General features: G+C 47.9%; 1 protein-coding gene and 1 non-coding gene across 7 annotated transcripts; one reads left to right on the plus strand and one right to left on the minus strand.

The window, feature by feature from the left end:
• Positions 1-66: 66 nt before the first annotated feature.
• On the minus strand, positions 67-19,934 carry SLC25A44 (solute carrier family 25 member 44). Of its 6 annotated transcripts, XM_077996660.1 has the most exons (5): positions 19,790-19,934; positions 14,132-14,840; positions 13,382-14,019; positions 4,822-4,949; positions 67-2,595 (listed from the first exon to the last, which is right to left on the minus strand). In XM_077996660.1, the coding sequence occupies exons 3-5, from the start codon at positions 14,004-14,006 to the stop codon at positions 2,404-2,406; spliced, it is 945 nt and encodes a 314-aa protein (XP_077852786.1). In that variant the 5' UTR covers positions 14,007-14,019; positions 14,132-14,840; positions 19,790-19,934; the 3' UTR covers positions 67-2,403.
• A 1,108-nt stretch (positions 19,935-21,042) lies between these two features.
• On the plus strand, positions 21,043-21,170 carry LOC114675132 (small nucleolar RNA SNORA26). The gene has a single exon (XR_003726228.2). It is a non-coding gene; the product is annotated as a small nucleolar RNA SNORA26 (small nucleolar RNA).
• The last annotated feature ends 3,313 nt before the right edge of the window (positions 21,171-24,483 follow it).

A 24,483-nucleotide genomic window follows, 5' to 3' on the forward strand; every position in this document is an offset into this window, starting at 1 on the left:
TCGCAGAAAGGCGAGGCTTCGCGCGGTGGGATGTCCGCGACCCGAAAAATATGCGCAAGCGAAAGCTCGGGAGCTCAATAAAAACTTTTAATTACACTTCAGAGACTTCGTACAGTGCAACAGTGAATATTCACTGTTAATATTCACAAGAGTCCATTTCATCAAACGTTCAGAGTCTGCCTTTTCATTCTCAATGCTCCAATCAGGTTTCCCGTCTTGGCCAGTCTCCCAGAGGTTTCTTTTAGCTTTGGTTACCGACCAAAACTCCAGTTTAGGGAGAATGGAAGTCCACAGTCCCATTCCCCACCAAAACATATTTCAGTCAAACCCAATCCCAGTCCCTAAAGAATTAGGAAAGTATGGGCCAAGGGTCCCTTTAATTATACACACATCACCCTTAAAACTGCGTGTGTGTACGAGAAACAAAGAATAAAACACAAGAGGGGCTGTAAAATACTGCACAAGACAACAAAACAGAAGGAAAGTCTTGGGGGAGAAACACTAAGACGCGAGTGGCAGGATCCTACCTCCCGTCCGTGACACTTTCCCCACTGTGCCATGGTGGGGAAGGACTGAAGTCTCTAGGGTCTCTAGAGGTCTTGCTAGGATGAGCTTAAAGACATGGTGGGGGAGGGGGCCCCACTGCTTCCATTATATTTGTGGTTCTCAGAGTAAAGCGGTGAGGAGGGGCAGGAAGATTCAGAATGACTGGTGGGTCCAACCCTTTGGATGTGAACATTCCTGGATAGAAACTGGAGGACTCTCTTGACAAAGTGCAGGAAGGGATTAACAAAAATAAAATCAAGTGAAAGGGAAAAACCCTCAATGAGATCAAGATGGACAGTGGTGGTGGGGAAGGTAGAGAATGGTTTTCACAACCTGTTCTGGCCAGGGTGGAAGAATGTGCAGCAGCCATGAAGAAATATCAAGGCTTCAGGTAGCTAGCACCTTTCAAATTGGCACCATGGCCTTTCCCAGGGGGTGGGACCAATAGAGTTTGGAGGATCATCCAGGTCAAACGTCTCAGGTAGAAATGCAGGGTTTGACATGCCTTCTCTATTTGCTGCACCTCTCTACCTGCAACACAGGCTCGGGGGGAGTAGCAGTAGGGAGGATGAGGCAGGGAAGAAGGAGCACTCCTCTTCTAGCTCCTGAGAGCATCAGATAATTTTGGCAGTATCAGGCTGGTAAATGCAGTGGTCCTTGTATTGGGTGACTTTCTGAACTGCTCTTTATGTTCTTCCAGTATCCCTCCACAGGGTAACATGACTGGGATGACTACGCATCCAGTGATGTGGATCTTAGAGATCGCCATAGTGAGACAACACTTGTTGCCATAAGTCTGAGTGATTGGGGTATTTATGTGTATGTTATGGCCGCCTGGGGCAGAGAATCTCCTCACTGCCCTCTCCTAGGTTTGGCTCTGCTGGCCTGGGTAGATGTGCTGGGGAACACATGCCCTCTTGTTGCCTTCTAGATCAACTACTTTCTCAACCTGACTTCTCAAGGCAGTGCTCCAAGTCCAGTGCACCCAAGACAGCCTGATCCACTTAGAACTGTGCCCACCACGGGAGTCCTCTGGGCCAGGGGATGCCCCAGCTTAGACTCTCCTGGGGCTCCTGAGACTGAAGGGACAGGGAACTAGAATTGAGGAAAAAGTCACATTACATTTTTCTACCTGTCTTAGGAAGGGGGTGAGCTCTGACAGCAGGATTGGCGCTTTAGCAGGACTAATAGCCTGGTTCATAGATGTTAATACACACACGCACACACACACACACAAAATAAAAGTATCAACATTTCTCCCCAACCTAATAACCCCTCCAAAGAGAGGACGAGTGCTCTGGAGAACCAGAGATTTTTTGCTGCTCCTGCTCCCTGTGCAAATAAGTGCCTGGCACCTTAGCCCCAAGTGCAGGGAAAAGCAGAGTCATCTAGTGGGCAGCTCGGTCCCAAAATAAAAATAAGCAAGGCTAAGAGATGAAGGGAGAGAGGGCTGATAGCAGCTGCTTGGAATCTGGGCTGAAAGCCCAAGAGGAAGAACCAGTGGTAGTAAGCAAGCTCTATGTACAGCTCTTCTCAGGGTCTCAGGGACACAGACGGAGGGGGAAGCCAGAAGGGCTAGCAGGGTTGGGGGTGGCCTTTAGGCCAGTATGGAATACAGGGACTGAGTGAGGGAGCCCAGCTCAGAAGAGAATTTTAAATAGTGGGGGCAAGGGATCCAGGCGTGGAGCCTCTTCAGCAAGAGCAGTTCAAAGTCTCTATCCCTATCCCAGATAGGCCACCTGGCCCAGGGCAGGGCTGGGTGTGTGGTGGGGGCATCTGGAGAGGGTGCCATCCTCTCCACTCTGCCCCTGACCCACGGTAGTGTGGAAAACAGCAGGCTTCTCTCCCCACCACTGGTTACCAGTGTCTCGAGTCCACCAGCTCAGGTCGGAGGCTAAGTTTCTTGAGGCTCTCATAGCCCACCACAATGACAATGGTGGAAGGTGTGGCTGAGATGATTCTGGCCGAGAGGCCCTTCATGAGGCCCCAAGGCCCTTCTTCTGCCATCAGTTGTCTGAAGGTCAGGATGATGGAGTTCTTACCCTCAACCTGGAAAAGTCAACACAGTGGAGGGCCATTGTCTGTAGTCAGAGCCCGTCTGCTCAATCTCCATCGGCCTTAGGCTAAAGTGGGGAGAACTAGACTCAGACATCGGAAGGTGTGGATTCTGCTTGTGAGGGATGGTACCGCACAGTGATTTAGTATAAGCCCTGGTGCCTGACTGCCTGAGTTTGAATTCTGCTTCCCAGCCTACTAACAACATAACCTTGGGTAATTTAACAATTTGTGCCCCGATTTCCTCAAATATAAAAGAGTGATAATAGTACCTGCACCATGAGGTTGTTATGAGCAAGAAAGAAAATAATATTCATAAATACTAAAACAGTGGTGGCAGATCGTTTCAGTGTACAATAAATGTTAACTATCATTGATATCATGAGATAATCTATGTAGCTATGAGTCTTTGAACTGGATGTTGCTCTTTGGTCTCAGGGAGGCTGGGTTAAATCCTCTCTAAGACCCTCTGCAGCTCTGCCAGTCTGATTTTGATTCTGATCATTTCAATCCCTTGAAGTTCTAGAGCTGGAACCTTCCTCTCCATCTCTGCCATCTCTCACATACCCCAAGAACAAATATAGGTATCTTCCCTATCACACTGAAAGCCTGGCCAAGCAGAAATCACTTCTCTCTTCTTTCTCAACAGTTCCACACCCTCCCTGACCCCTAAACTATACCTTTATAAACCACCCCTCAGCCCCTTGGCCAATACAGGACAGATGCACTCCTTGTTCATACCGCCCCTTATATGATACGACCTTCACAAGGTATCCCAGCCATGGCTAAGAACATCTCCTGCTTCCACCCCGCCTCCTTCAGCACCCTCCTACGCACTCCCTTCTTCCTCTCCAATACTCTCTCCTGTGACCATCTCTGCTTCCCTAACCCTTCCACTTTTTCCACAGCCACGTCAAGGACTTTTTCACCTGTGCCTCTGGGTCGTTCCAGCCTGGAAGCTCCTCAAAGTAGAGACCTGTCCTTTCCCTTGGATCTCCTCCTAGACCGCCCAGAATAAAGCTCAGGAAAGAACGAGGACTGACCCTGTGTGCTTTATTATTTGCAAACCAACCAGATGCCAGTGTATTCATTTTCAAATGAGGGGGCATTCTTTCCTAGAAACAAAAATACCTATATTTATTACTTATCTCCTTCCCAACATCCTGGTACTAGGGAAGCTGATTTTATCCCTAACCTGTTATTTTCCTTCCCTCCTCCCCTCACCATAACCCAGTGACTTCATTCTCTTGTACAACTTTGATTCTCCACCTCAAATCAGACATAAAACTTTATATGGCAACACCTACTATTTGCATATTACATATCATTCAGATTCTATTTCCTTGGTCTAAGTGCTGTGTAACTGTCTTTAAGCTGACTGAAGACAGGCATTACTAAGGGCTTTGTCAGGGTTTTGCTGCATCCACACCATAAAATCTGTGAAACCTATTTAAGAAAAGTCACTCTCATAATCCATAGAGAACTTACGGCCTACTGGAAAAACCAGACAGACTTACGAATTAACTGAAATCAATATTTCTTATAACCACAAACCTGCAAGGTAAAGGAAAGAGTTGTTGACAGGCTATGCTAATAGGCTACGGAATAGGACTCCAGTAAAGGCTGGAAGAAACCAGTAAGATTTCCTGGAGGTATGGGCATGTGATGGAGGAGAGAGGTATGCAAGGTAGCAGACAGAGTGAGAAGCATTATTCCAGGTACTTTTAAGTGCTGGGCGGGCTTCTTTTTTTTTTTTTTTTTTTTTTTGAGACAGAGTCTCACTCTGTCACCCAGGCTGGAGTGCACTGGCGTGATCTCGGCTCAATGCAACCTCCACCTCTAGGTTCGAGTGATTCTCCTGCCTCAGCCTCCCGAGTAGCTGGGACTACAGGCACATGCCAACACACCCAGTTAATGTTTTATTTTTAGTAGAGACAGGGTTTCACCATGTTGGCCAGGCTGGTCTCGAACTCCTGGGCTCAGGTGATCTGCCCACCTTGGCCTCCCAAAATGCTGGGATTACAGGAGTGAGCCACTGCACCTGGCTGTGGGCTGGCTTCTATAGATGCTAAGCACACAGAAGGGGCTTACATGTTCAGGAGAAGACTGACTGGACTAGAGGGCCAGGAAACAAAGAGGTTAGGGCAACACTGGAGGGCTTGAAGGTCATGCTTCTAATGGTTTCTCCATGAGGAGGGTGAGGGAAGTGGCCAGTCTTACCTGCACGCGGGTTCGTATGACATCCATGGGATTGGTGAGGATGGAGGCAGTGGCTGCAGCCAGGGGCCCTGAGACGGCTTGGAAGACAATGTGAGGGCACTCCTTAGGACACAGGTAGGAGAGCTGCTCTGGAATCCAGGGAAAGACAATGGCTCAAGACACAAAGCACCACCGGTCTGGCCTCCCTGTGCTTGCTGCTTCTACCAGGTGGCTTTCCCAACCCAGACCGGCCCTCCACTCTTCGCCACCTTAGACACCTAACTCCTATCTTTTATTTTCTCTGCTTCCTTCAAAAAATTATTAAGTCTCAGGCCCTTTCCAGGAGTCATCTTGGAAATATCACCCATTTATTTTGATTGATTTTTTTTTCCGAGACAGGGTCTTGCTGTGTCACACAGGTTGGAGTGCAGCGGCATGATCATGGCTCACTGCAGCCTCAGTCTCCCGGGCTCAAGCAATCTTCCCATCTCAGCCTCCCTAGTAGTTGGGTCTATAGGCTTGTGCCACCATGCCCAGCTAATGTTTTAAAAAATGTTTTGTAGTGCCGGGCGCAGTGGCTCACGCCTATAATCCCAACACTGTGGGAGGCCGAGGCGGGCGGATCACGAGGTCAAGAGATCAAGACCATCCTAGCTAACACGGTGAAACCCCATCTCTACTAAAAATACAAAAAACTACCGGGCGTGGTGGCGGGCGCCTATAGTCCCAGCTACTCGGGAGGCTGAGGCAGGAGAATGGCATGAACCCGGGAGGCGGAGCTTGCAGTGAGCCGCGATCACGCCACTGCACTCCAGCCTGGGCGACAGAGCGAGACTCTGTCTCAAAAAAAAAAAAAAAATTAGCCAGGCATGGTGGTGGGCGCCTGTAGTCCTAGCTACTCAGGAGGCTGAGGCAGGAGAATGGCGTGAACCCGGGAGGCGGGGAGATTGCAGTGAGCGGAGATCACGCCACTGCACTCCAGCCTAGGTGACAGAGCGAGACTCTGTCTCAAAAAAAAAAAAAAATAAGTTTTGTAGAGATGGGGGGTCTCACTATGTTGCGCAGGCTGGTCTTGAACTCCTGGACTCAAGCAATCCTCCCACCTCAGCTCCCAAATTACAGGTGTGAGTCACTGCACCTGGCCAACATCATCCATTTAAACAGGACAAGATTCCTTGGAGAGGGAATACATTGAGTAACTCTGGTAGGATACATTAAAAACCAATGACACGGCCAGGCAGTGGTGGCTCAAGCCTGTAATCCTAGCACTTTGGGAGGCCAAGAAAGGTAGATCACTTGAGCCCAGGAGTTTGTGACCAGACTGGACAACATGGTGAAACTCCTCCTCTACTAAAAATACAAAAATTAGCTGGGCATGGTGGCGCAGGCCTGTAGTCCCAGCAACTTGGGAGACTGAGGTGGGAGGATCGCCTGAGTCCTGGAAGCAGAGGCTGCAGTGAGCCATGATCATGCCACTGCACTCCAGCCTGGGCGTCAGAGTAACACCCTGTCTCAAAGAAAAATTAAAGCTGAATGTGGTGGCTCACGTCTGTAATCCCAGCACTTTGGGAGGCAGAGGTAGGCAGATCACCTGAGGTCAGGAGTTCGAGACCAGGCTGGTCAACATGATGAAACCCCGTCTCTACCAAAAATACAAAAATTAACCAGACGTGGTGGTGCACACCTGTAATCCCATATATTAGGGAGGCTGAGGCAGGAGAATCACTTGAACCCAGGAGGCGGAGGTTGCAGTGAGCTGAGATTGCACCACTGCACTCCAGCCTGGGTGAGAGAGCAAGACTCCATCTCAAAAAAAAAAAAAAAAAAAAAAAGAGATTAAAAATTAAATAAAAACTAGTGACACTGGGAACCAGGTGAGTCAGTCTTTTTGTTGCATACTACATACCCTTTCTTAACTTTTGAATTTTGAAACATGTGCATGTTTTTAAAAATAAAAACAATATTAAAATAGAAAGTCACATCCTACAATGAGCACTTTTCTCCAGCTTATATCAAGAAAGAAAATTCATCTTTCAAAATGCTAATGAAGATAGAATGGCACCCAGGTTAACCCATCCCAGTACCACTGAGAAGTCTACCTGCAATTGAATTTTCTTTTTACTCTCTCTGGAGGTGAAAGACAACATGTTCATTCATTTATTCAACAAAGATTTATTGAGCGACTACCATGAGCTGGTCATCTTGGGTCCTGAGGATTTAACAGTAAATTAAAAAGCCTCAAATTCCTGTGCTTAGGAAATTTATATTCTAGTGTGAAGAGATAATAAACAAATAAAAAAGCAAAATACACAGCTATGTCAGCAGGTATGTGCTATACATAAAAATAAAGCAGGAAAGGGAGATAGGGAGGCCAAGGGTGGAGGGGAAGGGGTTGCCATTTTATCTTTCATTTTTTTTCTCAGACCTCTCAGGGATAAAGGATGAAAGCCCATTCCAAGAAGGTGAAGTCTGAGCAAAGACCTGAGGGAGACAGTGCAAGCCACATGGATCTATGGACAGAGCTTTCAAAGAAGGGATAACATTCTGTGCAAGGGTCCTGAGGACAAGCACACAGCAAGTGTTCGAGGGGCAGCCAAGTCCAGTACCCTAGAGCAGTATGAGTAAGGGAAGGAACAGCATATGAGATCCAAGAGGTAAGTCACGTAGGGTTTTCTCTTCTATAGTTCAGTTGTCATACCTTTAAGAATTTTTTCCTCGGCCGGGCACGGTGGCTCATGCCTGTAATCCCACCACTTTGGGAGGCAGAGGCAGGCGGATCACCTGAGGTCGGGAGTTTGAGACCAGTCTGACCAACATGGAGAAACTCCATCTCTACTAAAAATACAAAATTAGCCAGGTGTGATGGCGCATGCCTATAATCCCAGCTACTTGGGAGGCTAAGGCAGGAGAATTGCTTGAACCTGGGAGATGGAGGTTGCAGAGAGCCAAGAACACACTATTGCATTCCAGCCTGGGCAACAAGAGTGAAACCCCGTCTCAAAAAAAAAAAATTTTTTTTCCCTCATGCTCCTAGTTTTAGTTTGTGGCCAGGGAGAAGTAGGGAGGTGGAGGCAGGCAGAGCAGAAGTGAGAGCTTCCAAGTCTCAGGTGGCATGGCAGAATTCCCTAAACCTCACCAGAACCACCTCTCCCCCAGTTCTAATTACTGTCTTCCCCAGAATCAGCATACAAACAGAAACAAAGTGAACTGGTGGCTCAGCCTCACTGGTGTCCTGTTTCTCCCAAGAATAAGGCATTTTGCAATCATTAAACTGTAGCACCTGGGCCAGGCATGGTGGCTTACGCCTTTTGAAGGCTGAGGTGGGTGGATCACCTGAGGTCAGGAGTTCAAGACCAGCCTGGCCAACATGGTGAAACCCCGTCTCTACTAAAAATACAAAAAATTCACCGGGTGGGGCGGCGGGCGCCTGTAATCCTAGCTACTTGGTAGGCTGAGGCAGGAGAATTGCTTGAACCCGGGAGTTAAAAGTTGCAGTGAGCCAAGATCATGCCATTGCACTCCAGCCTGGGCAACAACAGTGAAACTCTGTTTGAAACAAACAAACAAACAAAAAACAACTGTAGCATCTGAACTGGCACTGCCTGCCTCCTTGGGCCTGTCTATTATGGCCTCCAGGCCTGCAAGCTATAGCAGGATCCAGATTCCAATTTTAATCATGCACATATGCCATTTTCCTGGGGCTTGGGGAGAAGATGGAACACAAAAGCAAGAAAGTGGTAGAAATAACTCTGTGTCAGACAGGGCATGGTGGCTCACACCTGTAATCCCAGCACTTTGGGAGGCCAAGGCGGGCGGATCACCTGAGGTCAGGAGTTTGAGACCAGTCTGGCCAACATGAAGAAACCAGAAACCCCATCTCTACTAAAAAAACAAAATTAGCCAGGCATGGCGGCTCATGCCTGTAATGCCAGCTACTTGGGAGGCTGAAGCAGGAGAATCGCTTGAACCTGGGAGGTGGAGGTTGTGGTGAGCCTAGATCACACCACTGTACTCCAGCTTGGGCAACAAGAGCGAAACTCCATCTCAAAAAAAAAAAGAAGAAGAAAAGGCCGGGCGCGGTGGCTCACGCCTGTAATCTCAGCACTTTGGGAGGCTGAGGCGGGCGGATGACAAGGTCAGGAGATCAAGACCATCTTGGCTAACACGGTGAAAGCCCATCTCTACTAAAAATACAAAAAACTTAGCTGGGCGTGGTGGCGGGCGCCTGTAGTCCCAGCTACTCCAGAGGCTGAGGCAGGAGAATGGCATGAACCCAGGAGGCAGAGCTTGCAGTGAGCCAAGACCGTGCCACTGCACTCCAGCCTGGGCGACAGAGTGGGAAAAGGGAGGGAGGGAGGGAGGAAGGAAGGGAGGAAGGGAGGGAGGGAGGGAGGGAGGGAGGGAGGGAGGGAGGGAGGGAGGAAAAGGAGGGACTCCACATCTTTCATTTTTCTCCATTAGTAATTTAAGAAACATTTAAGAATCTCTTATCGCCGGGCGCGGTGGCTCACGCCTGTAATCCCAGCACTTTGGGAGGCCGAGGCGGGCGGATCACAAGGTCAGGAGATCGAGACCACGGTGAAACCCCGTCTCTACTAAAAATACAAAAAATTAGCCGGGTGCGGTTGTGGGCGCCTGTAGTCCCAGCTACTCGGGAGGCTGAGGCAGGAGAATGGCGTGAACCCGGGAGGCGGAGCTTGCAGTGAGCCGAGATCGCGCCACTGCACTCCAGCCTGGGCGACAGAGCGAGACTCCGTCTCAAAAAAAAAAAAAAAAAAAAAGAATCTCTTATCTACCAGGCAAAAGATGAACTCAGGCTGACTTGGTTTAAATCCCTCTTGGCTAAGACTGGCTTGACTCTGGACAAGTATTTAATGATATAAATGAGTATTTACTTAATAATAGATGCCAGGCACCACGATAAGTACCAGACATAGAACAGAGACATGGGCCGGGCGCGGTGGCTCAAGCCTGTAATCCCAGCACTTTGGGAGGCCGAGACGGGCGGATCACGAGGTCAGGAGATCGAGACCATCCTGGCTAACACGGTGAAACCCCGTCTCTATTAAGAAATACAAAAAAAACTAGCCGGGCGAGGTGGCGGGCGCCTGTAGTCCCAGCTACTTGGGAGGCTGAGGCCGGAGAATGGCGTGAACCCGGGAGGCGGAGCTTGCAGTGAGCTGAGATCCGGCCACTGCACTCCAGCCTGGGTGACAGAGCGAGACTCCGTCTCAAAAAAAAAAAAAAAAAAAAAAAAGAACAGAGACATGGACAGGGAGATGCCTTCATGGAATTTATATTCTAAGGAGCTGGGAGTTGGGGGTAAAATAACTGCAAATTATGACAAGTACTAAGAAGGAAAGAAGGTGTTGAAATATAAAACAGAAAGAGCCCTCTTTCCAATAGAATAAAGTCCTTTTCGCAAAGGTGATGTGTAAGCTGAAGCCTGAAGCATGAGAAGGAGCCAACCACATAAAGAACAGGGGAAAGGATGTCCAGGCAGAGAACATTATCTGCAAAGGCCTTGAGGCAAGAACAGAGCTTGATGTATACCAGAAACTGAGGGAAGAGCAGTGAGGAAGAGGAGAGTGGCACGAGGTGGGGCTGGAAAAGCAGATAGGAGTCAGATCAATAGAGATGTATAGACCATGGAAAGGAAAATTGATTTTATTCTAGATGCTGGTAAGGCAGCACTGGCAGATTTTAAGCAAAAGGGAGTGGCAAGAACCAGTCTATTAATTCAAAAAACATTTACTGAGCAATTAAGGTTCACCAGACCCTGAGTTAGGTGTTGGGAGGTACAATAGTGAACAAAAACAGACACGGTCCCTGTTCTTATAGAACACTTACATCACAGGGTTATTGTGAGATTGGAATTATGAGATATGCAAGCCCTCAAACAGAGCCCTGGCACACATGGGCATTCAATAAATGTTAGTTTCCTCTCCCTTCAGTAGAAGAGATAAGGCACACACAAATAATATCAAGGCAAATGTATAACTGCCTTAAGAAAGATTCAATGTCATGGGGATGAAAAAGGGGAAAGATCACTTCTGGGTTAAGGGTTACATGGAGAGGAAGGAAGAGGAGGCAATAAGGAGCACTTAAGGTAAGTCATGATTGCACCAGGGGTAAGCAAACCTGGGAGGCATCTAGGTAGAGGGGTGGCAGGAACAAAACACGGTGGTAGGAGAGGTGACGTATGGTTGAGGAATTGTGCACTACCTGCCCAGGCTACAGCACAGACTGCCTATACCTAGGGGAGAAGCAAGAGATTTCACTGTTAAGGGAGGCTGAAGTCAGGCTGAAGAGTTTGGATTTTACTCAGTAAGCAGTGGAAGCCACTGAACATGACAACTCCAGTCGAAAAGTTCAGTCCATTAGAGATGTATGTGATGGACGGGAAGGAAGAGAACTCAGGAGGGAACAGCTAGAAGGCTGATGCAGCAGTCTGGGAGGAAGGTAACAGAGGCATGGTTCCCAGGGAAGGCAGTAGGAATGAAGAGAAAGTTGGGAGAAAAATTCTAGAGTTACCAGGACTAGACGTGGGGACAAGAAAGAAGGAGTGGTCACGCACAATCCCCAAGACTTCAGTCTCAGTAATCTGAAGAATAACAAGGCCACTGACCGATGAAAGTAAGTCAGAAAAGACAGCCAGCTTGGGATGAATACTAGTTACTTGAAGAAAGTTTTAGACATAAGTAGATGCATCTAGATGGAGAAGTCCTACAGTCAGAATGCCTGTCCAGAGCTCTCCACAGGCTAGTCTGAGAATGGAAGTAGAGATGATGGGCACATCAGAAAAATGCAGCTCTAATTGGTTTTTTTTTTGTTTTTTTTTTTGTTTTTTTTTTGAGACGGAGTCTCGCTCTGTCGCCCGGGCTGGAGTGCAGTGGCGCGATCTCGGCTCACTGCAAGCTCCGCCTCCTGGGTTCCCGCCATTCTCCTGCCTCAGCCTCCCTAGTAGCTGGGACTACAGGCGCCGCCACCACACCCGGCTAATTTTTTGTATTTTTAGTAGAGACGGGGTTTCACTGTGGTCTCGATCTCCTGATCTCGTGATCCACCCGCCTCAGCCTCCCAAAGTGCTGGGATTACAGGCATAAGCCACTGTGCCTGGATGATGCAGCTCTAATTGTAAATGCAGTCAAGTGAGGAGAGAAGGCTAAAGACAGACTCCAGAGAAGATCCTCACATTTCCTAGGAAGCGTTGTTTTTTTTTGTTGTTGTTGTTGTTGTTGTTTTTCTGGGAAGCTTTTTTAACATTAAAGGGTCAGGGTAGAGTCCAGGAACCTGACTTTTAACAATACCCCAGAGGAAGCATTGTGCTAAATAGAAGTAATAGAGCTAGCAAAAAAAGAAGAAGAAAGAAGAAAAGGAAGAAGAAAAAAGAAGGAAGAAGAAGAGAAGGAAGAAGAAGAGGGGGAAAAGGAGGAGGAAGAAGAGGAAGAAGGAAGAAGAAAGAAGAAGCAATAATCAGAAAAACAAAAAAGCACCAGGAAAGTACAGAGCCACAGAAATAAAATCATTACAGGTTAAGAAGGCATCAAAATTTTGGTCAGAAAAGTTTCCAATGGGGTGGGACAGAATGCCCATTACCAAGGGTTGTGAGCCAACAGCAGGGATTAGGGAGGCTGCAAACATAGGCTTCCCTAACGGGAGTTTTGTGGTTACTCAAAGCTGTGGATGGATGTCCCAGGGTAGCAGACACACCCAAGTCCTGCTCTTCAACAATGCATCGTGCCCTTTGAGAAGGCAATCTGGCAGTATGTTTATGGAAGCCCTCAAAAATGTCATATTTGACTCAGTAACCCCATTTCTAGGAAATAGGAAATACTTAAAAAGTAAAATGTCTTATGAACAAAGATACATCACAGGAGTGGAGAGGTTCAAAGTTATATCACACCTTGAATTTAAAATGCTGAGGGGCTGGTGGCTCACTCCTGTAATCCCAGCACTTTGGGAGGCCGAGGCGGGCAGATCACAAGGTCAGGAGCTATAGAACAGCCTGACCAACATGGTGAAACCTCATCTCTACTAAAAATACAAAAGTTAGCCAGCCATGGTGGCACACGCCTTTAGTCCCAGCTACTCAGGAGGCTGAGGCACAAGAATCGCTTGAACCTGGGAGGTGGAGGTTGCAGTGAGCCAAGATCTCACCACTGCACTCTAGCCTAGGTGACAGAGTGAGACTCCATCCAAAAAAAAAAAAAAAAAAAAAAGCGGAGGAAAACATCCAACTCAAAAGCTCACTATTACCCATCAGATTTGTCTTCAAATCCTAAACATCCCATGGCTTTTGTCCTCCCCAACCTTCCAGTGACTCCAAAGCACACAGAGCATATGCTACACACTGTTCTAGTCTTTTTACCTGTCTGCTTCCCTCACTACATTAGAAGCTCCTTGAAAGTAAAAACTATGTTTTATGCATCTTTAAATCCTCTTGGATTCAAACATTTGCTGAATGAATGATCCATTCCCCCATTAAATCTCACCTCCACTCTAACATGCACAAAGCAACAGTATCTCAGCCCCATTAGAAATCCCACTTTCCTCCCCCACTGTCCTGGTCCCTGCTTACCTGCGTAGAAGTGATAGAAGGGCCACCAGACAGCACTGTTTGGGATATAGGTAAGCAGTGAAGCCACATAGCCTCGATAGAAGCCGCGAAGCCCATCAGCCTGCAGGATCTGCCTGATGATGTCCTTGGTTTGGCCAAAGGCAACTACCCCTTGTCCCTCTGGGTTCCCCCGCACCTGAAAGCGGCCCATTTTCTCACCCTTGCGCTGCATCATGAGGTGCTGGGAGACTACATCAATGGGTACTGTGATGCTCTGGGCCACAAGGGAGGCTGAGCCACCAGCCACCAGTGATTTGACTGTGTTACTCTGGCTGTAGTCAGCCACAAACTTCCGGGTGAGCTCATAAGTGGTGACATAACACTGGCCAGAGATGAGGGTGAAGGTATTGACCAGGAACCCTCGGTAGAGGCCAGTGATACCATCTGCTCGCAGGATCTTGATGAAGGCATCGAAGGTCCCATGGTAGAGGCTCTTCCCCTTCTGAACTTGCAACCGGGTGCGGATGAGGGTGAATGGGTAGACACTGACACGGATCATCATTGTCATTGCCACACCAAACACGTAGAACTTCTTCTTGTCCAGGTGTTCCCACTCGATGATCTGGATGTTGCGTTTGTCCTCCATGGTGCCTGAAGACCTGGGATTTGAGCAGCATGGAGGGATGTGAAGAAGGAGGTCAGAGCTTTGTGCTTTCCCCTTCTGGCTGGGCTCTGAAGTCCATTCTCAGACCTCATCTCCAGGACACTCACTTGCCCAAAGCTTGGACTCCACCCAACCTGGCTCTGTCAATCCGCACTTGAGTCTTCCTTCATAGATCAGGATACTGTCCCCTTCTCTGTCTTTGGCCAGGCCTTCCTTACTCAGTTTCCCTCCTCCAGAAATTGTCCCTCACTTCAGTGATTCCCTTGGCTCCATGGCCTCCTCAGCTCCCTACCCCAGCTTACAGGATCTTCTATCCTGACTCTCTGGGCCCTGGTGTCACTACCCTGACCAGGGACCATTCTTTTTGTCTGGCTCACCCAGGCAGAGCTCAGGATGCTGTGGACCAACCAACTACCTGACAGGATGCAGGGCCTTTAAGCAGGTGAATGGGACGTCACTAAGTGACATTTGGGAGGCTCCTGAAGGCTGAAAGGGACTGTTCCAGTTTTGATGCTCCTGGGCCTACTGAGGAGGCATCACCTTTGGCTGTGCACCCGCAGCAGGGTGCCTCTGATTGCCAACTGACTCATTTTGTCTCCGGTTTCCCATGTTGGCCTCTCAGAGCTCCCCTGACCCACAGTCACTACATTTACATGATATTTTCTCCCGTCTGCATTGGAAGAAAGTGTGGGCAAGTGGGGCTTTCACACCACAGGGCACCCCCCACCACCACCTCCTTTTCCTCCAGCAAAAGGATTTAGAAAGTCAGGAACAGGTCAAAGGGCAGAGTCCTCTTCAGTTATTAGATAACTAACTCTGAGAAAAACAGAAAAGAACCACCTGAGAGCTAAGTAGTTTCCCTGGAGAGTCTGGAGAACTACAGAGTACAGAACATGTTGGACCGCATGCTTTCAACTCTAAGCGTATAAACCACAACCTCAGTCTTAGATAATGAAGGGGCAGAAGTGACAGAGGAGAACTCGGACTTCAAGAAACCATCTGTTCAAGAAGACACAGTATTGCTCTGGGGAATGGACACAAGATACAGAGGAAAAGGCTGGACATGGTGGCTCACGCCTATAATCCCAACACTTTGGGAGGTGAAGGTGGGAGGATCACTTGAGCCCAGGAGTTCAAGGCCAGCCTAGGCAACATAGGGAGACTCCGTCTCTACAATATATAAAAATAAGTTGGCCGGCATGGTGAAACCCCGTCTCTACTAAAAATACAAAAAATTAGCCGGACGTGGTGGCAGGCGCCTGTAGTCCCAGTTACTCAGGAGGCTGAGGCAGGAGAATGGTGGGAACCCGGGAGGCGGAGCTTGCAGTGAGCCAAGAATCGCGCCACTGCACTCCAGCCTGGGCGACAGAGCAAGACTCCATCTCAAAAAAAAAAAAAAAAAAAAAAAAGCCGGGCATGTTGGCATGCACCTGTGGTCCCAGCTACTTGGGTGGCTGAGGTGGGAGGCTCACCTGAGCCCGGGAGGTTGAGGCTGCAGTGAGCTGTGATCACACCACTGCACTCCAGCCTAGGAGACAGAGTGAGACTCCATCTCAAAAAAAAAAAAAAAGATACAGACTGAAGGAAACAAGAGCATGTTAATGCACATGTAGCCCTTATGTTAAGTGTATCCAGTGCCTAGAATTTCAAACAAAACTAACAAGCTTACTAATTTCGAAACCGTATAGAATCAGGAGCTTCACATTTAGGAAATGTCAAATCAGAGGATATAATTTATTAGACATATTTAGTGGTAATACGATGTGCTCCAGTGTAGCCCACCACTGTTCTGTAAGATACTAGAAATTTTCAGCCAGAAAGGGAGAGTGGGAAAATAAATTCCAGGAAGTGAGAAGCAGGGGCTCCCCAGACTTGAAGAGAAATCCCAGAGAAAGGAGGTAGCCACATCACAGGGACAACTCTAGGGGGCTGAAACATTCTACACTAGCAGTTCCATTAGCAAACCTCATGCCAAGCATCTAATCACAGTCCGTCCTCAACCACCTTCCCCAACCAAAGGTCCTAACTCAGGCTTCAGGTAGCTTTTATTCCATGAGAACTGCCTTTTGGTTACCATGGAAGCAAGGGCAGTTTTTCAGGATTCCCTGAGCTGGACTGTATAACTTTCGTTAACATAGGGACTACCTGCAGTGCAAACTGAGTACTTGAGAGCTGAGGGGAAACCTCAGCTTCAAGGTAAGGATTGAGGGAGGTGCACATAACCTGCACAGGCTTCCTACAGGACAAAGCAGTTTGAATTAAGGATAATCCATGTAGACAGTGAAAGGGAGAGAACAAAGGCTTGGAAATGAGAAGACAGAAGTCAACTGGATTGGCAAGACTGGAAAATCTAGGCTGTGGAAAATGAGCTGCAGGCAAAGTTCTGTCGTCAAGAGAACCCCTAGAACAATGATATGCCACTTGCTGTAGGCAAAGGTGGCCCTCCTCCCCAGCCTCAGCCTGGAGGACCCACTAAGTCCTGTGGGATAATATTCTCCTTTGAGCCCTTCAAAAGGTGGTCACTGTCTCTCCCGCTCCAGAGTGGCTGCCATCCAGGGTCGCAAGATCATATTTCCAACACCAGTGAGAGGTGAGAAGACACAGAGAAACAACAGGATTGACTGACTGTCTATACCTCATGTAATTCTTACAATTTAACTTGTGTACAGTTAGACACTTCTGATAAATGAGGAAATGGAGGGTCAGATACATTAAAAGTAACAGGCCCAAGGTCACATAGCTGATCAATGGAAGAGGCAGATATGAGCCAAGATTTCTTCTCTACTCCACCATGCCTTCTACCTTATGGGATTTGAAGAATTCTAACACAAATCACTGTTTAAGGCCAAGTCCTTCCCACCTCTGGAAGGCAAAATTAATGCCCTTATGGCTGCAGGTCACTCAACAGTTAAGCATAAGCTCCTGGCCATGCAGATGCCCAGAGAGTTCTTGCAGCTCTGTTCCAGAGAAACCAAGAACTGCCTCTGCTTTCCTAGTGTGTCTGTGGAGTGACCAAGCTTAGTGGCTGAGCAGTCACCTTGTCAACACAGACAAATACAGCTGGGTTCAAGCAGGAGGGCCTCCTGCCAGGCACATGCAAAATGCGTGCTCTACAGGGCAGAGGGTCAGAGCAGCTAAACGACAGAGCAACCAGGGATTCTGTGCCAGGACCTGGTTTCATGGCACCTTCTCAATTTATCAAGCTGAAACACCAAGTACCAGCATCTCCTGATGAGAAATCCTAAGACAGGATCCAATTTCCCACCTTGTCTCCATCTCTCACATACGCCAATCTATTTTAAACTCCCACAAGGAAGTGGGGACTTTCTGAGGCAGGTAACTCCTATCCAAGGGTCATGCCTTAGAGGGATAAGCCACTACAACAGAAGGGGAGAGGGCACTACACCCACTCCCTTTACCCCTTCAAAAGGGGCAGGCTGCTCCTAAAACGTAGGATCTCAACCTGCTCTTTGTTACATAACTTCCAAACTTCTTGCAGAAATATCAATCCCATTCTTCTTGTTTTGCCCTCTGAAAAATCCTCTTTGCAGATACCCATATGCAAAGTTCCTCCAGCCTTCCCTTCTCCCAACTTAGCCCAACTTCTTTAGGGCTCTTTCTCAGACCCTCATGTGCATGGTTCCAATTCCGGATTTTCTTCTACTTTTCTTTTCTTTTTTTTTTTTTTTTTTGAGGCGGAGTTTCGCTCTGTCTCCCAGGCTGGAGTGCAGTGGCCAGATCTCAGCTCACTGCAAGCTCCGCCTCCCGGGTTTACGCCATTCTCCTGCCTCAGCCTCCCGAGTAGCTGGGACTACAGGCGCCCGCCACCTCGCCCGGCTAGTTTTTTTTGTATTTTTTTAGTAGAGACGGGGTTTCACCATGTTAGCCAGGATGGTCTCGATCTCCTGACCTCGTGATCCGCCCGTCTCGGCCTCCCAAAGTGCTGGGATTACAGGCTTGAGCCACCGCGCCCGGCCTCTTCTACTTTTCAACACTGCTCAGGCACAAATGCTGAAGTGCTTCCTCTGGGGACCTAACAGGTGACCCAGAATTAGTGAGTGCTTTGTCCTGAAGTCATCAAGTGAAGTGTTAGAGGCAGAGCTCCCACTACTGACCCCACCAATGGAAAGGGACAAATTGGCATATGCCTCCTCCTCTTCACCTCTACTCTCCTTGTACCAGAAAATTCACATGGGACTGACTATTCACTAGGTTCCAGGATAAGATTCTGGCTCGAGAGAAGGCAGTGTCACCTGGAAGGCAAGGTCATACAACGGAAAGAACACCAGCAATCGGGAGATCCATGTTGAATTTCACTTCCATTACTCAGTAGTATAAGACTGGAACCAAGTCACTTCACTGAAATTCCGTTTCCTTGTCTGTTGAATCAGGCTAATAAAGCCTGTCAATGCTGTATAAGAGTTTTGGTGCAACTCATATGAGTTAATAATTGTGAAGGCATTTTGTTAACAGCAAAGCATTATCATTACAGAAAGTTCTACTGGACAGTGATGCTCTAAGTCCTTGCCACCCAAGGTGGTCCACGGACTTGCATCATGGACATCATCACCTGGGAGCCTGTTAGAAATACAGAATTTCAGGGTGCACCCTAGACTTGCTGAATAAGAACCAAACTTTTATAATATATAGGTTTGGGAAGCATTGCTTTAAGTATTAAGGATTGTCAGCATTATAAGAATTGTAATGGCCAGGCGTGGTGGCTCACGCCTGTAATCCCAGCACTTTGGGAGGCCGAGGCGGGTGGATCATGAGGTCAGGAGATCGAGACCATCCTGGCTAACACGGTGAAACCCCGTCTCTACCGAAAACACCAAAAAAAATTAGCCAGGCGTGATGGTGGGCGCCTGTAGTCCCAGCTACTCAGGATGCTGAGGCAGGAGAATGGTGTGAACCTGGAAGGTGGAGCTTGCAGTGAGCCAAGATCGCGCTACTGCACTCCAGCCTGGGCAATACAGCGAGACTCTGTGTCCAAAAAAAAAAAAAAAAGGAATTATAACAACTACTCCAGGACTCTGGGACCATTATGAGTAGGTTAGGAGCCCTCTGACTCCATCCTGACTTGTCAGTAGAACTGAGCACAATGATGACCATTTGATCGATTCGGATCTTTTCAAATCAAATCATCTTCTACAACTCCTGACAAGACATCCATGGGTCCCCACTTCTCAGCTGGAAACAGAGAATAGAGACCAATACCCTCTATTCCTTCTGTTCTCCCTATTGCATCTGCATCCTGGGAGCTATCTACCACATGAACGTGAATATATGTACACGCTTGCCCACCTGTCCTACTGAATATACATTTCCCTAGGGGAATGCCTGGGGATGCCTTCGAACCCTCCTTCAAGATCATCTCCTCCCTACCTCGGACATGGTGAGATTCCCACCCAGCTTTCCTTCGGTCTTCCATAGGTACCCACGTGATCCCTCATCACAGACAACACATGACAATCCTCTCAAGATACTCCGTGGGACACCCCCTTTATACAGCCTCTGTCCTGGCCCCCGCACACCCAACTCTGGCTCTTCGAGCATGCCCCCTGCCGTGCTTCTTCGCTGTCAGCGAATCTCACGCTCCTCTGCCAGAAAGAGACGCCTCACAGCAGTTGTCCTTCATTCCCAGAACTGTACGGCACCACTGTATGGCACCACAGCCTGGCACCCCAGGCATCCTTTGCCTCCTTGACAAGTGCAGATCCTCAGAGACCTTAGTTGTCAGGGACCCCGAGCCGGTGGCTTATTACCTTCTCAGACTCCGGCGGCTCCGCCGCGTCTGAGGCGAACTCCAAGCCCGGACCTCTAGGCCGCAGCCCCCAGTCTATCCGTCGTTCCCAGCGAATGCCGTCCGCCGGTCGCATCTTCCTCCATCTCGACTCGGCTCCCGGTACTGCCGGAACCGGAAACTTGGACTCTGTCATTACCGCCCCCTGCGGGGGGCGGAGGATGAGCTGTCGACGATTCCGCCAATGGCGTTTGAGCTTTTGAGCCTCCCAGGAGCGAGGATGGGCTGCCCTTCCGAGAACGGACGGCCTCCTGGTGGCCATCTTGGATTTGGGCAGTAGCCACGCCTTCTTTACCTTCGTTATGCCCTCAGCGTTAAGGCGCCTGCGTGTTCTGGTTGGGCTCTTTCTAATTGGCGGAAATTGAATCACCAGACGCTTATTGAAGATCCAGTTGTAAATAGGGGCACCTTGTGTTTGGGGGTGTTGGAACCTTTATATTCAAATCAAGGCTGGGCACGGTGGCTTACATCGGTAATCTCAGAATTTTGGGAGGCCGAGGCGGGCGGATCACCTGAAGTCAGAAGTTCGAGATCAGCCTGGCTGCCTTGGCGAAACCCCGTCCCTACTAAAACTACGAAATAAATTAGCCGAGAGTGATGGCGCGCGCCTGTAATCCCAGCTACCCGGGTGGCTGACGCACGAGAATCGCTTGAACCCGGAGGTTGGAGTGAGCCGAGATCGTGCCACTGGACGGCGACAGAGCGAGACTCTATCTCAAAAAGAAAAAAAAAAAAAAAAGAACAAATCTAATGTGAGATTTTTATATAACTTTTTCTTCTTTCCTCTTTTTTGTTTTTTAGAGTCACAATATTACTCTATCGCCCAGGCTGGAGTGCAGTGGCAAGATCATAGCTCATTGTAACCTGAACTCCTGGGCTCAAGCGATGCTGCGGACTCAGTCTCCTAAAGCACTGGGATGACAGGCGTGAGCCACTGTGCTGGTCGCATTTCTCATTATTTATAGAGCCAAAATAGTAGAGGTCAACATGCAGCAAGAATGACTGAGGATACACAGCCAATTTTGAAGTTTGGGAACTCAAAAAACTGCAGGAATGGGGGACAACCTGAAGGTGGAGAAAAATGACATTAAGGGTCTTTTCCAGCTTTTGAAGCTATTTGCCTGTATATAGACTTAAAAGAAGAGGAGGGAGCACTTTAAATGAGGGGCTAGGAGGCATAGGCTGCAGAGTCAGTTCATTTCAAAGTTGATATCTCTACAATTCAACGACAAAAAGACAAACAACCAAATTAAAAAATAACACAGAAGAGTAAGGTAAGTCTCCATTAAACACAGGAAAGAGACTGGAAAACTCCTCTTTGGATCCTGTCTATAGTCGCAGGTGAAATAAAAGAAATAAAAGGAGAGAAAAATGGGCAAAAGACTTGAATAGACCTTTCCCCAAAGAAGATATACAAATGGCCAAGAAGCACATGAAAAGATGCTCACCATCATTAGTCATTAAGGAAATGCAAATCAAGTTGATAAAATGCCACTTCACACCCACTAGGGTGGCTAAAATTAAAACAAACAAAAAGCAGAAAATGAGCGTTGGTAAGGGTGTGGAGAAATTGGAACCCTCAGATATTGCTGGTGGGAATGTAACATGCTACAGCTGCTGTGGAAAACAGTGGCAGTTCCTCAATAAACTAAACTTAAAATTAGCATATGATTCAGCAATTTTACTCCTGGGTATATACCCGATACAATTGTAAACAGACATTCAAACAAAAACTCATACACGAATGTTTATTTTTAGCAGCACTATTCACAATTGCCAAAAGTAGAAGCAACTCAAATGTCCATCAACCCATGAATGGGTGAACAAAATGTGGTATATTTACACAGTGGAATAGTATTAAGCAATAAAAAGGAATGAATGTGTGCTACAACATAGATGAACCTTGAAACCATTAAGCTAAGTGAAATAAACCAGATACAAAGGGCACATATTATGTAATCCTATTTATTCCAAATAACCAGAATAGACAAATCTATAGAGACAAAAAGCAGTTTAGTGGATAAGTGATTGCCAGGAGTCTGGAGATTAAGGGAGAGGATGGAAAGTAACTAATGGGTTCAGGGTTTCCTTTTGGGCAATGAAAATGTTCTAGAACTAGGTAGTGGTGATGGTTGCACAATATTGTCTACATATTAATGTTATTAATAGTAAATTTTATGTTATGTGTATTTTACTATTTTTATTTATTTTTTGTTTATTTTATTTTATTTTTTTTGGAGATGGAGTCTCACTCTGTCTCCCAGGCCAGAGTGCAATGGCATGATCTTGGCTCACTGCAATCTCTGCCTCGCAGGTTCAAATGATTCTCCTGCCTCAGCCTCCCAAGTAGCTGGGAGTACAGGCACCAGCCACTATGCCTGGCTAATTTTTTGTATTTTTAGTAGAGATGGGCTTTCACCATGTTGGCCAGGCTGGTCTCAAACTCTGACCTCACGTGATCCACCTGCCTCGGCCTCCCAAAGTGCTGGGATTACAGGTGTGAGCCACCGCGCCGGGCCTACTATTTTTAAAAATTGATATTTCTAGGATGGATCCCTCCTCCTAAACTCCAGACTTATTTATAACTGCCTCAAAATAGCTAATGGACATTTCAATCTTAGTGTGATGGTTAGTTTTCTATCAACTTGGCTAGGTTATACCACCTAGTTATTCAATCTAACACTATATAGTGTGATGGTTAGTTTTCTATCAACTCGGCTAGGTTATACCACCTAGTTATTCAATCTAACACTAATATAGACCAGGCACAGTGGCTCACACCTGTAATCTCAGCACTTTGGGAGGCAGAGGCGGGTGGATCACTTGAGATCAGGAGTTCGAGACCAGCCTGACCAACATGGGGAAACCCTGTCTCTACTAAAAAGAAAAAAATACAAAAATTAGCCAGCTGTGGTGGCACGTGCCTGTAGTCCCAGCTACTTGAGAGGCTGAGGCATGAGAATCACTTGAACCCAAGACGTACAGGTTGTAGTGAGCCCAGATTGCACCACTGTACTCCAGCCTGGGCAATAGAAGGAGACTCTGTCTCAAAAAACAAACAAACAAAAATCCCACTAATATAGATGTTGCTATAAAGGTTATTTTGCTGGCACAGTTAACATCTAGTCAGCTGACTATAAGTAAAGGAGATTGTCTCAATAATGTTGGTGGGCCTCATCTAATGGTTTGAAAAGCCTGAAGAGCAAAACCGAGGTTTCCCTGAGGAAGAAATTCTGCATTAAGACTGTAACATCACCTGCTGCCCCCAGAGTTCCCAGACTGCAGGCCCGCCCTACAGATTTCAGACTTGCCAGCTCCTACAATCAAATAGCCAGTTCCTTGAAAAAAGAAAAAAGACATATGCAGGCCAGGTGCAGTGGCTCATACCTGTAATCCCAGCACTTTGGGAGGCCAAGATGGACAGATCACTTGAGGTCGGGAGTTCAAGACCAGTCTGGCCATCATGGCGAAACCGTGTGTCTACTAAAAATACAAAAATTAGCTGGGCATGGTGGCATGTGCCTGTAATCTTGGTTACTCAAGAGGCTGAGGCATGAGAATTGCTTGAACACGGGAGGCAGAGGTTGCAGTGAGCTGAGATTATGCCACTGCACTCCAGCTTGGGCGATAAAATGAGACACTGTCTCAAAAAAGAAAAAAAGGCCGGGCGCGGTGGCTCAAGCCTGTAATCCCAGCACTTTGGGAGGCCGAGACGGGCGGATCACGAGGTCAGGAGATCGAGACCATCCTGGCTAACACAGTGAAACCCCATCTCTACTAAAAAATACAAAAAACCAGCCGGGCGAGGTGGCGGGCGCCTGTAGTCCCAGGTACTCGGAGGCTGAGGCAGGAGAATGGCATAAACCCGGGAGGCGGAGCTTGCAGTGAGCTGAGATCGGGCCACTGCACTCCAGCCTGGGTGACAGAGCTAGACTCAGTCTCAAAAAAAAAAAAAAGAAAAAGAAAAACTTGTATATGTATATAAATGCTCTGGCTAGGCACGGTTGCTCATGCCTGTAATCCTAGCACTTTGGGAGGCTGAGGTGGGCGGATCAAGAGTTTAGGAGTTTGAGACCAGCCTGACCAACATAGTGAAACCTCGTCTCTACTAAAAATACAGAAATTAGCCGGGCGCGGTGGCTCAAGCCTGTAATCCCAGCACTTTGGGAGGCCGAGACGGGTGGATCACGAGGTCAGGAGATCGAGACCATCCTGGCTAACACGGTGAAACCCCGTCTCTACTAAAAAAATACAAAAAAATGAGCCGGGCGAGGTGGCGGGCGCCTGTAGTCCCAGCTACTCGGGAGGCTGAGGCAGGAGAATGGCGGAAACCCGGGAGGCGGAGCTTGCAGTGAGCCGAGATTGCGCCACTGCACTCCAGCCCGGGCGACAGAGCGAGACTCCGTCTCAAAAACAAAACAAAAACAGAAATTAGCCAGGCGTGGTGGTGGGTGCCTATAGTCCCAGCTATTCAGGAGGCTGAGGCATGAGAATGGCTTGAACCCGGGAGGCGAAGGTTGCAGTGAGCCAAGTCGCGCCACTGCACTCCAGCCTGGGTGATAGAGCAAGACTCTGTTACAAAAAAAAAAAAAAAAAGGCCGGGCGCAGTGGCTCAAGCCTGTAATCCCAGCACTTTGGGAGGCCGAAGCGGGTGGA

This window comes from Macaca mulatta, chromosome 1 (assembly GCF_049350105.2).
Source record: "Macaca mulatta isolate MMU2019108-1 chromosome 1, T2T-MMU8v2.0, whole genome shotgun sequence".
NCBI lineage: Eukaryota > Metazoa > Chordata > Mammalia > Primates > Cercopithecidae > Macaca > Macaca mulatta.